We start from the raw sequence: 16,481 nt of genomic DNA on the forward strand, positions 1-16,481 counted from the left end.
GCCACATTCCAAATGGCTTTCCAATTGAACGCAGATTAATGGACAATATGTACTAAGATAATGATTTGAGCATTCAGCTCCTAAAATGTGTGCCTAAATTGCATCTTTAATCTCTTAAGGATATAGGTTTGCATACAAAGCACATAATGGAATGGGTTTAATTCACAGATGAAGCTTTAGCCAATGAGTCTTTAAAGATGAAATATGTTTATCTCTTGTAACCATATTTTTTTCTTTGAAAAAATTTCTCATGGTTTGAAATCCTAGACTATTCAAAGGTCGAAGAAAGCAACTGTCTGCTCTTATACTCCAGATCCCTGAAATACTGGTTCTGAATTAGTTGTTAATCAACAATATCAATGGAGTCTTTGCTATATCCTATGTATAATGTACACTCTGGTGCTTGATTTTTTTCTTTTTTTTAGAATTTATTTATTTGTTTATTTATTATTTTATATATATATAGTGTTCTACCTGAAGGTCAGAAGAGGGCACCAGATCTCATGACAGATGGTTGTGAGCCACCATGAGGTTGCTGGGAATTGAACTCAGGACCTCTGGAAGAGCAGCCAGTGCTCTTAACCACTGAGCCAGCTCTCCAGCCCTTGATTTTTTTTCTTTAGATTAAAGCCACTTTGAGAACTTCCTTTAGATTTCTAGTCTTCTCCTAACTCATGCTTTTAGTAGCTTAGCCATCTCTAAGGAAATGCTCATGTGCAAAACTGGCCCATAGGAATTCATCCATTGGGTTGGACTCGAACTCATTCACTTATTAATGCTCTTTGCAAAACCTTAAACTGCTTTATTTTTCCTTATTGCCCCTATGACTTTGGGTTATGCCATATATTTTTCTTTATTTTATTTTAAGTCAGGGTTTCAATGTGATGTCCTGCCTCTTCTGGAATTTATTCTATGGATCAGGCTAGCCTCAAACTCACAGAGATCTGCCTGTCTCTGCCTTCCAAGTGCTGCGATTAAAGGTGTGCACCACCACTGTCTGGCTATGCCATATATTTTAAATTATTTCTGATTCCAGGTAGGATATATCTTCATGAGGAACAGGCTTTGTTTACTGCATAGCTGTACTCCCATTGTCTAGTATATTGCTGGTTCTTGGCAAATGTTTGTTAAATAAACGAATCATCAAGCTCAGCGAATACACACTATGTAATCTAACCACACTGTACGTTAGATGTTATGAATGTGAGGAAAGCAGCTATGTTTCTTGTTGTAGGGTGATCATTGTATAGACATAAATTAAGAAAAGACACAATTAAATCAGGGTTCTAAAGAAAACATAATTAGGGTAACATGACTAGGTGCATCTAATACTTTGGACCTGATTTCGCTGAGATGCTGGGGAAAGGCACTCTTCAGGTTGACCATGAGCTATTTTGAGATAACTTCTCTCCTAATTTGATTCAAGCGCATAAACATTTATCATCATAATATCTACTGCTTTAGACATTTGGTATACAAAGCTGAATAAGGAATCTACTGGCCTTATGGTACTGTAGTTTACTATTTATCACAATATGGCAATGAATATAGCATGCTAAATCAATGTTATTTCACTTATTGGAAGTTAAGGAATTTTTATGCTAGGTATAGAATATATATTTATACGAAACATTTTAAAAAAGAAGTTGGCAGGTTTGTAGAGCAAGCAAAAGCAAAGCAGATAAAGGGGAGAGAATGGAGGATTAGATTTTTGCATAAAGTAATTAGTGTAGCCCACACAGATTATATGTGCCCTAAGATGTTTTCTATATTTTCCTTTCCAGTGTTATGAGCAGTTTCCTAATTTCATTCATAAGCTAGTACCTATAAAAATCCTTGAAGACAACTCTTTAAAATCTCCAGGGGATGTGTGTGGGGATACATGTCCTGTACCTACGTACCTGGTAAAGTATGCTATATCCTCCTTGCTCTTCCTAACCTCCAACTCTATCTCATTCCAACTCTTTGAAGGTTCTAGCCCGTTATTTTTTTCCCCTTTCCTCTGCAGCAAGCCAAGCCAATTTCATTGCTTTCCTGCCTTTATTACAGTTTGATGACAATGCTCAATCCTCAACCTCTGAAACACTATTTCATCTGTCTGGTCCTACTCTTTAGCTGTTTCAGGAGGAATGGCAAGTATAGACCATAGAGGTTCCTAAGGGCTGAAAGGAGAGGTCTCCTCATTTGTGTTTCTATGACTATTGACAACCCTTTGTCTTAAATATTTAAAAATATTACATCTCTTTCTTTAGTGTGTATGTGCTTGCACATGTGTGGAGGTCCGAGGGGACCTTAAGAGCAGATTCTCTCATTCTACAATGTGGCATTCTGTCATCAAGCTAGGCAGTAAAGGCCTTTACCAACTGAGCCATTTAGCCAGCCTCCTTTAGTCTTAATAAAATGTTCTTTAGCCTAGCTGGCAAGTGATTGAAATTGGTTGGTTATCACATGGAACTTGTTCTCTAAAGGCAGATGTCTGTGCTTGGCAATAGAATGCAGTAAGGTTACAGAGTTTCCATAGATCCACAGATAGCACAATACAGATGTCAAAGTGTTTAACATCAAACACTGTCTTTTTCTAATGAGGCTGAGATGACAGAAAGTTTTAGTTCTGATCATTGCCTTCTTGGTGTGTCTTTCTAAGGTAGAAAGAGAAGGAAGCTTTCCTGGCTTTTTCTTGGAAAATTACTATTTTTCCTAGGATGCTCCAACTTCATCTAAATTTAGTGAACTTCCAAGGCCTCAGTCACCAGAATCATCATATTGAGAGTTAGAACTTTACCATATTTTCATTTTGGTGGGGCAAAACCTTCAAAATTCAACTTACTTTATTTCACCTTGGTAACCCAAATCTTGGTGGTTAAGCAATGTTTCCAGCAGGGTCAAGGTTAGATACAATCCATGTTTGCCACATATAGCTCTGACCTAGAAATAAGAAAGGATTTGAAGCTTTAGTAAAATGAAATGAGTGTTTGGATTTCTTCCCACTATGGTAGCCCATATGATTCTGCAAGGAGCTATTTATTGCTCAGGAGTATATTCTGTCATTGAGGTCAGCGTGTGCTTTTTCAACCCCATCTTTATGGGTAACACACTTATATTCAGTTGACCGATAGGTGTAGTATATTTTTCAGAAGCCACTAGGCATTCTGTTACTGATCTTATATTTTTGTCAACCCATGTGTGGTTAAGGCCTCGGAAGGATCTTCCTTTCCTCATGCTGATACATTTTGTATAATGTACTTCAGTTTATAAAAGCAATTGTGTTTTATTCATGGTTAATGCCATTTTCTTGGTTTCTTTTCTTGTTGTTGTTAGACATTGCCCTGGCCAAAGCAATTTAAGGAGTAATGAGTTTAAACTGACTCAGTTCAAGGTTCAGTCCAGCATTGTGGCAGCAAGGCAACAGGAACATACAGCAGCTGGCCAGATTGTAGTCAGAGCAAAGAGCTAGAAATGCATGCTCCCCTATCCAACCTTCCTTTATCCCTAATCATTCCGTTTCCCCAAGTTCTCCCCATCCTCCCCTTCTCACTTTTCTTTCCCCATCTCCCCTTACCTCCACCTTACCCCACCCCCAAGATCCAATTTTTTGCCTGGCAATCTTGTCTACTTCCCATAGCCAGGAGGATAACTATATGTTTTTCTTTGGGTTCACCTTCTTATTTAGCTTCTTTAGGATCACAAATTATAGACTCAGTGACCTTTATTTATGGCTAGAAACCAATTATGAGTGAGTACATCCCATGTTCATCTTTTTGGGTCTGGGTTACCTCACTCAGGATAGTGTTTTCTATTTCCATCCATTTGCATACAAAATTCGAGAAGTCATTGTTTTTTACCTCAGAGTAGTACTCTAATGTGTATATATTCCACACTTTCTTCATCCATTCCTCCATTGAAGGACATCTAGGTTGTTTTCAGGTTTTGGCTATTACCAATAATGCTGCTATGAACATAGTTGAACAAATGCTTTTGTCATATGATCGGGCATCTCTTGGTTATATTCCCAAGAGTGGTATTGCTGGGTCCAGGCAGGGAAGCACATATCTTAGTTAAGGGAGCCACCTTAGGGTTGGCAAGAGACTTGAACCTAGAGTGGCTCCCAGGTGCCCAGGGCAATGTCCCCAGTTAGTTCCTTGGGCAGCTGAGGATAGAGAACCTGAAATGACCCTATCCTGATGAATATCTTGCATATCACCATAGAACCTTCATCTGGCGATGGATGGAGATAAAGACAGAGACCCACACTGGAGCACTGGACTGAGCTCCCAAGGTCCCAATGAAGAGCAGAAGGAGGGAGAACATGAGCAAGGAAGTCAGGACCAGGAGGGGTGCACCCACCCACTGAGACAGTAGGGCTGATCTATTGGGAGCTCACCAAGGCCAGCTGGACTGTGACTGAAAAAGCATGGGATAAAACCGGACTCTCTGAACATGGCGGACAATGAGGGCTGATGAGAAGCCAAGGACAATGGCACTGGGTTTTGATCCAACTTCATGTTCTGGCTTTGTGGGAGCCTAGCCAGTTTGGATGTTCACCTTCCTAGACCTGGATGGAGGGGGAAGGACCTTGGACTTTCCACAGGGCAGAGAACCCTGACTGCTCTTTGGACTGGAGAGGGAGGGGGAGAGGAGTGGGAGGAGGGGGAGAGGGGCGGGAGGAGGGGGAGGGAAATGGGAGGCTGGGAGGAGGCGGAAATTTTTTTTTCAATAAAAAAAAATTCATGCATGCTAGGGCTTAGCTTCCTTCTTCATTTTCTATGGTCTAGAATTGCTAGCCTCGAGAAGGGTCTTCCTTTAAGGAGAATCTTCCTTCATCAATTAACATAACCAAGATAATCGTCACAGACCTGGCAAAAAAGCAGATCTCCCAAACTAGATTTTATCAAACTTACAATTAACACTAACCATTGCAATCTGCCCTTCTTAGGTTAGTTAAGAGAGAGTAGAAAACTCAGCTGAATGTGAGCCATTAAATTAGAAAAAGGCCTTTATAAGTACCTGCAGGGTTCCACTGCCATTTGAATTTTCATCCTGGAATAGGAACCAGGAAACCAGGGACAACCTTCAAATTCCAGCATTCAAGGGAGTTGTACAAGGCAGCTAATCTTGAGCTTGCTTACTTTGCTTTGCTCATTCATTATGCAAGAAACATAGGAAAGGGCTCTTGCCCATCTTCCCCTTTTATCCTATACCACAATGGCACCTCCCTGGGAAGCCCTACGAGGTGTGCTGTCTTCTTCTCAGTAGCAATTGTCTACTGACCTGTTAGTATCAGCATAGCCAAATAGCAATGGAGTTTGCATGTTAAAACAGTGAGAAGGGCATAGTTCTGTAACATTTTCTTTGCTTAGGCAAGGTCTTGGGTTCACCCTCAGCACATAGTAGGCAAGCAGAGGCAAAAATGCTCATCTTTATTTTTCTGAGTTTTAAAACTTGCCTTCTACTTTCTAGGTGTAGAGGAATTAAAGTCAGAGGGACATTAAGAAGAAAATAAACAACAGATTATTTTGAAACATTTAAACAAAACAACAAACAGACAGAATTTACCCAAAGCATAAGGAGTTGAGGAGAATTCTGGAGAGGACAAGGGGATATAAATAACAGATGAAAAACAAAACAAAACAAAATGAAAGGAAACTCCAGTGCTATGTAGAATGGTAAGTATCTTGGTGTTGCCCTTTCTGCTGTAGTTTCATGCCTCTTCCTGACAGGGCAGCAATCCTATCGCCCTTCTGAGCTTCCTTGTGAGGCAGTGTCTTTTCCAAGGTGAGATGGTCCTTTATTCATTTATTTTATTACCACTATTGCTTAGCAGTCTTAGAAAATAAAGGGTTCAAATCAAAGATGAATGCAAATGGAATGGGTTTGGGGAGAGGTTAGCAAAAAAGGAAAGAGATACAGAAATTGATCACACATTTTGCCATTTTTATTTAATAAATAAGTTGCTAACTTTAATAAGTAAAAATAGATTAGCCTCATGATTATAGCATACTTATGTGTTTTTGAACACCTATATGGAAAGTCTATTCTCAAAATAGATCACGCTGTCAACGTTCAGTTTTGCTGTAGGCTAAAATGAATAGCAGATTAGAAAGAGTACATGATCGTACCTAGACACAGGCTGATTGACGGCTGCTAAAAACTGACTGGCAGTCATGAGGAGCAATGAAAATGTCTACCAGAAAAATTAATTATGGCAGCATTATGCAGGATTACCAGTAAAACATAACTTTAAAGCATAAATATTAAAACTGATGACTCTTCGTAAGAAATGCTTAATGATTTCATCTCAATGAGGAAATGGTTTCAATCAGAAGTAAATACTTTTAGCTGGGTAGTGGAGGCAAACACCTTTAATCTCTGTTCTCGGGAGGCAGAGGCAGGCAGATCTCTGTGAGTTCAAGGACAGCCTGATCTACAAGAGCCAGTTCCAGAATGGCTAAGGCTGCTAACACAGAGAAACCCTATCTTGAAAAACAACAGCAACAACAACAAAAAAGAAGAAAAAGAAGTATAGACATTTATTTCAATGTAAGTAAATAAACTACACTGTTTAGCAAGTGACAGACTAAGGGACTATTTATGCTAATAATGTCTCAAGAGCTTGGATGGTTGTTACAGGCTCCTGTTTCCCCATGTTTTGTGTTTTACATTATTACTTGGCTCAACCATCATTATCAATTACAAGGAAATTCTATGGGTTTCCAGTTAGCAAATTTAGTCCTATTTAAGGATGATCTCTTTGCAGCATGGGCTCTGTTCCTACAAACTCTCCTGCACTGCTGTCTTTAAGCTCCCATATCTCCTTTGATGCTAATCTTTTTCACTGACTTTTCTTGCCTACCAACTCCATAAGGAGTACCTTCTTCAGTATGCTTACAGCCTCACTCTCCCATATGTTCTGGAGTAGTCTACAATGCTCCTATGATGGCCCATCCATCTTGAAGGGTCTCAAATCATTATATAATTTCAGTCTTACTACGTAGACCAACAAGTTCAAAATTTGGTCCATCAGCCCATACTCTACTCCTTCACATTACTCCTGTTAGTTTCTTATTTTAGTGAATAGCTTTATCATTGAACAAGTTGATGAATTTGGAGTTAGTTTTGGCCCATATTCAATGACACACCCAAACCTGCTTTATCGTTTGTACTGTCTCCATCCTCTCTGTTAGTGCCTTACTTGAAACATCATGGTTGCTTTCTGCTTTACTGGAACAGCTTCCCACAAGGCTCTCTTTCCTTTCAGTTTTGCTTGTTTGAAAAATTCTCTAAATTATATTAAAATGTTCCTCTAAATGTTCAAATGTAATCATGTCATTTGAACATTTAACATGCTTTGGTGGTTACAAGGGTTTTATAGGATAAAATATAAACTCATTGGAAAGACCCTTCATACATAGGCTCATACTTTTTATTCCATAGTTGACTGGAAGCTATTCCTTTAACTAACCATGGTCTCCCCCAGTCCGTATTCAGGAGATAATTCACACTGTTCACTTGATCCAGATCATCATTTTATATTCTCTTTTTTTGGTCAAACTTATATGTTGACAAGAAGCTCTCTGAACCACTTTCAGATAAGCTACACAGGTGTCTAGTTCTGCGTTCAAGTTAATAGCTAACCCTAACTTTGTCACAAAATTTTGATGGCATTTGCCTTTTCTTAACTTTATGGTGAACAAAAAATTTCAAATTATTGTTACTAGTGCCTAGCACACACAGTAATTAATGTATCCAAAAGTGAAAGTCAATTAAATAATATTGATCAGAAATATCATTATTGCATTGAAGGCAGAGAACAATCCAGAAGTAGTTGAAATATTTGGACTGTTTTAGGACAGACATATAGAAACAATGAAATATGAAAAGGATGACTGAGAAACTGTAGAAGGTGGCGAGGGAATCTGACATGTTAGCGCACATTCAAAGGGGACTTTTAGAAGTTCTCCAAACATGTTAAACTGAGACTACATGCTCAAGTCTGGACAGTCCCGGCGAATGTATTCCTTGCTCAGGAAATGGACAGGTATAGCGCAATGCCTGTTCTATGTGCCATGTGCTACGGTAAGGTTCACAAGTCAGGCAAGGGGCTGGAGATTGAAACACACACACACACACACACACACAGAGAGAGAGAGAGAGAGAGAGAGAGAGAGAGAGAGAGAGAGAGAGAGAGAGAGAGAGACGGGTAACGCTAAGAAAGCCCCAAGAATGCTCCTCTTTATTATGTTCCAGGGCAGCTTATATAGTAGGGTCTCCTTGACTAATGGCCATGCCCTAACTTTCAGCTGTAAGCCCACCAGAAACCACTCCCCAGCCATCAGAAACTCCTGAGGGTCTCATGCTCAGAGTAGCTGCAAAACAAGTTGCTTGCTCAGAGCCTCTGCAGGCATAGGAAAACAAGTCGTTTACTCCGGCAGGCAAGGGGGTATCACAGCAAATTCAGGGTCTGAGAGTTGGGAGTCCCCAACAGACAGGTGTGATAGCTAATCTCAATTGTCAACAAGATGAGATCTAATGTAACCTGAAGGATGGGGCTCAGGAGATAACTGTTAAACTAGGTGGGATGACCTCCTCGTTGTGGGTAGCACAATTCCCTGAGTGGGATCCTTGACTGTCTAAAAAGAGGAAAGTGAGCTGCAAAAAAAACCATTCATCATGATTCTTTACTTCGTGACCTTGGATGCAATGTAACCAGGTACCTCAAGTTCTTATTGCTTTAACTTACCTGCCATGACGGCCTGTACCCTCTAACTGTGAGCCAAAATAAGTCCTTCTTTACTTGATTCTGCTAGGTATTTTTTACAGTAGCAAGAGTAGCTAAGTCAGTGGAACAGTTAATAAGGAATACAAGTGGATTCACGTTGCCTTTGCAATCTTGTCAAATCAGCATTATACCGAGGATGTGCCAGAGAGCAAGGTGAAGGATAAAGATGACTGACACCAAATTTGTTTAGAGGGTTTTTTTTTTTTGTCACTGGTCAAAATTCAATTGATGTGGGTCACAAGATCTGTAGATTATTTTCGACAATGTTTCGATTTCTTGGGAGCTACAAGCGGTCTGCAAATACTTTGAACTGAGATGACTTTGGGTACTTTATTCCCTCTTTATCCTTACTTTTGTTTGTTCTTCTGGTAAGGGGTAGTGTATAGCTGTCATGGACTACTTAAGAAAGTTCTCTCTTCTGCACTTTAAGAAAGTTAAGACTTACAGTTCCAAAACTTCAATGCTTCTAGTACAAGCATGGTCTTTACATTCTGCTTTCAACCTAGGTCCGGGAGAAAGGAAGCTGTGGGGTGGCTGCACCTAGTTGCTTCCTGTATCAAATATCCCTTGGGCCCTAATTTGCTTCACATTCTGAGGAAACCGAATTCTATTTAACATGCCTCCCAGAACTGTATTAGTCTTTGAGTGAGTTCCAGATGTCTTAAGAGATGCCAGATGGCTCATGAAAGACAGACCAGCTTTAAGGAAAATACACCCCATTTTCTTGGATTTGAACCACAAAGTTAAGCTTTCAGGGCCAGCTATAGACGAGAACATTTAAAGACTGTTGATAGCCAAAGTTTAATGTTGTATCATCTGACCACAGGACAAAAACCTCAGAAAACTGATGTGTGTGTGTGTGTGTGTGTGTGTGTGTGTGTGTGTGTGTGTGATAGAATTTATTTAGGGCCTTGTGTATGAGGTTGTACACAAATACTTTCACATATTTAGTCTCATTTAATCTCCACAATAGTCAAAGGAGATGTTATTTGGAACCTACGTTTTCCAGATGAAAATCTGAGACCAAAATAGATTAAGTGAATGTGTTTTAATTTTCAAGTTATTTGTGTTATAGTCTATGCATAACATCTGAGAACACAAGGCTTCACCGGTGGCATTACGTGGTTTCCAATCTAATAAAGAACTGTTGCTTCTTAGTTTATTCTTAGTCCTCTCATGAATACAAAATAAGCAACTCATGAGGTTCAGACTGCCCTGCATTATTCTCTTTCTACTGAAATGTTTGTGTGTACAGTACGCATATACACAAGTACATGCACACAGCGACATTAGCATAAACCTTGCTTTGCATGCCAACTGCATAAATGCAGTCTCAAAGAATGATAGCTTTTGTTTGGGAATGAGAACCCACCTGTACTGTGTTGTATCTTTGCTTTCTTAGTAAATATCAGAAACCACTTTGACTCCCTCAATTTTAACCCCTGCATGCCCAGAATGAAGGATATGTGACAATGTGTTTGATAGAAACTTTCTCCCTCTAATTTTCAACCTTTCCTAATGTTCCAATTTCTATCTTTTGAATACTGTTGTCAGTAAAATCTTCTGGATATCAACTATTTATTAAATTCTCTTTGCTCACCGGTTTCCAACCTTTTCTAAGCTTCAGATCTTGACTTTGCCCCTTGTTACTTGTGACCCAGGAATTAGTTCAACTGTCTTTTTCAAAATTCAGAATTTATTTCACTTATGAAGTGATAATACCAGTAACAACATATTTCATGATATTCAATATATTTCATGATATTGTGTAAGGAGTTAACTTGGTTGATGTTACATTAGATCATGTCAGTTAAGCATTTAGCACAGTGATTAGCACCTAGTAAGTATTAAACAGTGTGAAGCCGAGGTATTATCAGTGCAGTTATAGTAATAGCAGCAATCATCATTCCACCTCTATCCAATGTAGTTTATTTGGCTACGGAAGATTCATGAATTAATACAGTTCTGGGTCCTCTTCCATGAAACACATCTGCACTGGTAATTACTGTCTCAAATCAGCATGCTGAGCTCTGTGCACCATAAATTACATCAACCCTAAAATATGGTGCTCCCAAGGCATGAGATGCCACATGCTGGCCCCCGTAGAAGCTGCGAGAGTATGTGAGAAATGAGTTTGGCCTTGAAAAGTACTTGTTTCCATGTGAAGTATTATTTGGATATTATCATATTTTCTATTATTAACATTAAATATACACAATTTAAGTAATTGCTGCATACTTCAAAAAATCTCTTCTCTATTTTGTTTTTCTCTTCTCAAGCACACACACACAACAAAACAGTGGTGTGATATAATTCACAGGGAAAATACAAATCATAGCTGTACCTTATTGTTAACATAAACTCAATGTTATGTAGTACTTCTGTTGACACTTGCCAAATCTAAAAGCTAATTTTGGTTACCTTGGACAGGGGAAGGCAGCCAGAGAATGACCGATCTTCTTTGCGAAGGCTCAGATTGAGGTTGTCTATGTTGACTCTGCCTTGGCATATTCTTAGGGCCATCTTCAAAATCTCCAGCAAGCTCTTGTTCACTTCAGCCAGTAAGCCAGAACCTTGAGGGGGTGTGCTGCTTAGAGAGGCAAATCGAAGACTGTAAAAAAATGTTGGCTTGCTAAAAGTCTCTGTGTTTTTATGCTGTGTTTCTTGGTTCAGCTTTTCCCTGGGATCCAAATAAATGTTAGTAACGTGGACATGGGCTGCATGTGCAGTTTTCATAGATTGATACATTTCTTTTTCACAGAAATGAGCTCTACAATTTCTACTCGGGGGAACAAACCAACTGGGCTACTACATAGACCTAGGCACCTAATTTTTTCTAGCTCTCTTTTCTCATTTGAGAGGAAAATGGCAACAAATAGTAAATGATATTCTTAACCTACTTAGTCATTCTGCTTTTAAATTCAGTTAATTACTAATAGCTGTCCAAACTACTGATTGCCACAAGCAAAGCCAAACAGATGCTGCCTTATTGTAATGGGTGATTTACACAGGAAACCCTCTATTGGGAAGATGTATTGCAAGGATTCTAACCTTCCTCTTTGTGTTGGGAAGACCTAGTGTTTTGGGAATAACATTTACTTATAGTCTTACATGCAAATCTATAATTATTAAGATAGTCATGTCTGGCTATTGCTTCTTTAAATAATAGGTGAATGATACTAAATGGATGATCAGTAACCTCCCGGGACCATAATTTCATTGTCTATGGTACATGAAGGCTGGTTGCTGCTTACTTATATTTCCTATGGCTCATGGCTCCTAATAGCATAGCTGTTTCCTGAGCCACCCGGAGTATCCATGCACTAATATAATTTTTTGTAGATTATGATCCAGTAAGGAAGAAAATAAGCCTGTTCAATTTGGGGATTGAACTATTTCCAGCAGAGTGTACTTGGCAAAGAAATTTGTAAAATTTATGAATCACACTTAAGGAGTGAACTATAGGAGGTATCATTGCAGCAAAGAGTGGGATCTACCTCTGGATAGAGACATACCATGTCTTCTCCCTTCAGAGTTAATCACCTAGCCAAGGGACCACCTTAAAAATGTCAAGGTCACAATAAGCCATGCTAAAGAGATGGAAAAAAATTATCCCCTTAATGAGACAATGTGCCTTTTCACTCTCTGTGCAGTCAGTTACTGAGACAAAGCCATAGTCACTTCCGTAAGTCTTTCCACAAGGCATAACTTGACCTTCTTCTTTCTGTTTCTTTCCTAAGTATGAATTTCATAACCCTGTGGGGTTCCATTTTCTGCAAAGCTCTGTCCAGCTATGTGGCTGCCTGCCTGACACATGTCTGACCTCTTTGCTGGCTCAGTTCAGGTGTCACCGTGTCACAACTCCTCCTCTTCTTTATCTCTGTTGTCTGGTGGGGCAGCTGCCAAGGTTTACATCTTGTCTGCCTTGGGGTTTTATTTCTAATAAAATTGTCTTTGAGCTTTCTTCTGAGTTCCTTCCTAAATTATTTTACTAATGAGACTAAGAACCCAAAGGGTAAACCGCAATTTGCCTGGTACATATGACAACTGCAGTGGGACTTGCCAAAATTTCGAGAACAGAAGCAACTCCACTGCCTGGCCCAGGGATATTCATCCCCAGAGCTACAGCTTCTAATTATTAAGTAGCCTTATTTCTATCTGAAAGGAGAAATAATACAAACCACCATGTATCAGGCACTGTTCTAAAGTGCTTATCCATTTATTTTATGCTATTTTATTTTACTTTTAGTTGTTTTATAACAGAATTTCACTTCATACCTCTGCCTGTCTTCAACTTACTGTGTAGAAAAGTCTGATGTGGAATTCAGAGTTATCCTCCTGCCTCTGTTACTTTTTTTTAAAATTAACTTTCTGTGGTAGAATGGAATACAAAACTTTTCATTATGACAGTTTTGCAACACATCTCATTATACTTTGTTCTTAGCTATCCTGTTACTCATGTCCCATGATTCTCTGCATACCTCTGACCGGTTCCCTTGAATCACCAAGAGTGTCCCTGCCTGAAATCTGCCTTCAGGCACATGAATTCTATTGTTCTTTTTTTCCCACCCCTTTAGCTCTCTCTCTCCTCTTTCATGGTGTCTTATTAGTTTTATGGCCTATATTTACACAAGAATAAATATGTACACGCACACACTCATGCACACACACACACAAGCACACCTACAAACACTTTTAAATTTAAGGTAAATGATATTCAGAAAAGGGAAAACTTATGATATTTACTGATCTTGGCTTTAATAAATATGTACACGCACACACTCATGAACACACTCATGCACACACTCACAAGCACACTGGACACTGAAAGCCCAGCAGAGGTAGCAAATTCTACGGTCACATAGTTATTCTGTAGTAAAGAAGTTAAGCCCAGGTTTTTGGCAATGAAGCCCATATTCCTGACAACTGAACACCCTCCCCATTCTTGGTAAACACAAACATTTCACACTTCATTCTGCTTCATGTCTAATATATCTCACACATACACTTTGATTAAAAAAAGTTCTGTCATTTCTTTTGCTTGTAACTAAACAGAAACATAACTGATTTTTATATTTCAAAAGTTTTGTCGATACTGATAATCTAGGACTTCGCTAATAAAACCTACTTCTAGCCTTATACTTTATAGGTGAGTTCTACACCCTACATGAGTCTTTCTCATTTTGTAATGAGATTTTTTTTTCTTTTTAAAACATAAACAAAAGGCAGATATTTTTATATTAAGAAGTAAATAAAGTTAAGTTAAATTACTTTCTATGCTGAGAGGGAGAGAAATGAGAGTGAGGAGATATGGGGAGGGATGGAGAAAGGAGGAGAGGAAGGAGAGAGAGAGAGAGAGAGAAAGAGAGAGAGACTGAACACACACATTTGTAAACTGGGTTACTAAAGTAAATATGCCTCTCCTATCCTTAAAGCTCCATCTATAAGTCTAGGGCAATGGACTAAATGTTAGGTTCACAAATTCAAACTCTAAGACTTTGGTCATGAGGTTGGAGCCCTCAGGAAAGGGACTAATGCTGTTCTAGGAGAGGTTACAGGGTTTCTTTCTACTTTTTCCTACTGTGTAAGGACAAGAAAGGAAGGGACATCTGAAAACCAAAACCTAAGCATCTTTCATCTTAAACTTTGAACTTTCAAAACTAACTAGCAACAGCACTTCAATCTACTATAGCAGTATGGTCTGAGATATGGAGGAACAATATGCCCACACAAAGGAAGAGAATACCTTTGTCTGTGGTGGCTTTGATTTGGAGTTTTCCTTGGGTTAGGGTATAAAGCAGTTCCATTTTTCTGCAAATGATCTGAACTTGCCCCCTTTAAAAACTGAAGTAGCTCTCCATAATTCACCTGAAAATCAAATATTAGATAGAACATATTTACTTAATTTGCATTTAAGGGAAAGGGAGCCAAGGTACTTGGAAAATGTTTACCATTGATATTTTTTTTAAATCCTATGTAAACAATTCAGGCCCATAATTATTAGTGGCTTGGGTTAGATGGTCTTATCTGGATAACAAAACAGTGCCTCCTCATTGTAACCTGGTTGTTGGGTATAACCCAACTTCTAAAATCCTGGGCAACAACCTTATAACACACTATAAGTTTTTGAGCGTGCAATAACTGTATATTCACTCAAATCCTAACTTGCAAGGCGTTTTTGGCCACTCTCATGCATGTTTCCTTCACTCTGGCCTTGGCCAGAGCACACAACATATGCACATACACTGCGCTTACATCATATCATGCAACCTTGGCCTTGTACGCTAGACAGCTGTGCGCTTGGAACTGCAGGGTTCTGACTATGTGTAGAGTTTTCTGCTCATACAGAAATAGTGGACTTAATTACAGAAAACAGAGACTTTTGATATTTTTATACAATCATTCCTCAGAATATATCAAATTAGCATATTTTTGTATTATATTTTGTCAGAATGCTTGGTTTTCAAAGCTGATGTTTGAGTTCCTAACTTGAGTTTCATGAAAATGGATTCGATAAAGTTTAGCTTGGGATTAGGATAGGATTTTCAACTTCAGAAGTAGCTTGAAACAGGCTTCTGCAATTTTGAAGCACATATTTTTTTGTGTGTGTGATGAGGTGTTCTTAGCACTGGTGACTATAAATATCAAAATGTTGTTCAATTTCAATCAAATAACATCTAAAAATGTTGAAGATGCTTTACATTCTGCAGTAATAAATATTCCTTTGTGATTGAATTCTTTTTTGTTGTGGTGTCCACATATATATATATATATATATATACATGTTTATATATGTGGGCACGTGTGTCTACTTGTGGAAGGCTGAGGGTGATGTTGGGTGTCTCCCTTCATCATTCTTTGCCTTATGTATTGAGGCAGATTCTCTCACTTGAACCCAGAGCTTGCTGATTTGGTTAGTCTAGCTAACTGGTTTGCTCCAGGAATCCTGTCCTCCTCTCCCATGGGCTAGGATGAGAGGCGGGATACCACTCCTCTAGAGCATGAATGTGGGCGCTAGATTTCTGAACACTCATTCTTCAGGTCTTCCTTTCTTATGTGGCAAGTGCTTTGCCTCCTGAGCCATCTCCCCAGCTCTAGAATTAGTTCTCTATAAATAATATAGAAATTCTATATAAGTAACATATAAACAAATAAATAGCATTTACAAATAAGGAAGCTTGACAAAGCCTAAGGAATGGTATTGTTTTATATTTATCTAAAATTATAACTAATACATGAAAATATACATGTGTAATACACCTTAAGTGAAGTTATGCCACTTGGTCTGACAGTGTTTTCACAAGAGCCGAAGACGGTCAAAAGCAAAAATCACAGAATCAGGCATGCAAAACTTCAGTTTGGGTTTGTTGGTCTAGATAGTCCATGTGAACAATACAGTCTATTGCTCTTGCCTTTAGGTGCTTCTCACAGGTTGAAAATAAGTCCCTATTCCCGAAGACTGCACGCTGCAAACATAGGACTTGGGAAATACATGCTGGATCTGAGTGAAAATCTTTCTTCCTGCAGTCTAGCTTTTACAGTATAAGAAAGCGCCAAGCAAGTCATCAAGGGATGGAAGCAATCAATATTCCTATGCAGCTAAAATTTATATGTATTATACCTGCAGTGACCAGAATGGCAAGTTATTCAACATGGTGCAATGGCAACATCCATATCTTGATGGTAACTAACAGCTATTTAATTG

At 38.8% G+C, this 16,481-nt stretch overlaps 1 protein-coding gene across 1 annotated transcript in view; it reads right to left on the reverse strand.

The window, feature by feature from the left end:
* C13H1orf87 (chromosome 13 C1orf87 homolog) overlaps window positions 1–16,481 on the reverse strand; it is a 64,826-nt gene that overhangs the window by 21,951 nt on the left and 26,394 nt on the right. Inside the window, exons 5-7 of the mRNA XM_075946260.1 lie at window positions 14,523–14,644; window positions 11,198–11,363; window positions 2,828–2,925 (exon numbers count right to left, since the gene is read on the reverse strand). Of these exons, the coding sequence (XP_075802375.1) occupies window positions 2,828–2,925; window positions 11,198–11,363; window positions 14,523–14,644 (386 nt within the window). The remainder of the gene's footprint in view (window positions 1–2,827; window positions 2,926–11,197; window positions 11,364–14,522; window positions 14,645–16,481) is intronic.

This window comes from Microtus pennsylvanicus, chromosome 13, assembly GCF_037038515.1.
Source record: "Microtus pennsylvanicus isolate mMicPen1 chromosome 13, mMicPen1.hap1, whole genome shotgun sequence".
Lineage (NCBI taxonomy): Eukaryota > Metazoa > Chordata > Mammalia > Rodentia > Cricetidae > Microtus > Microtus pennsylvanicus.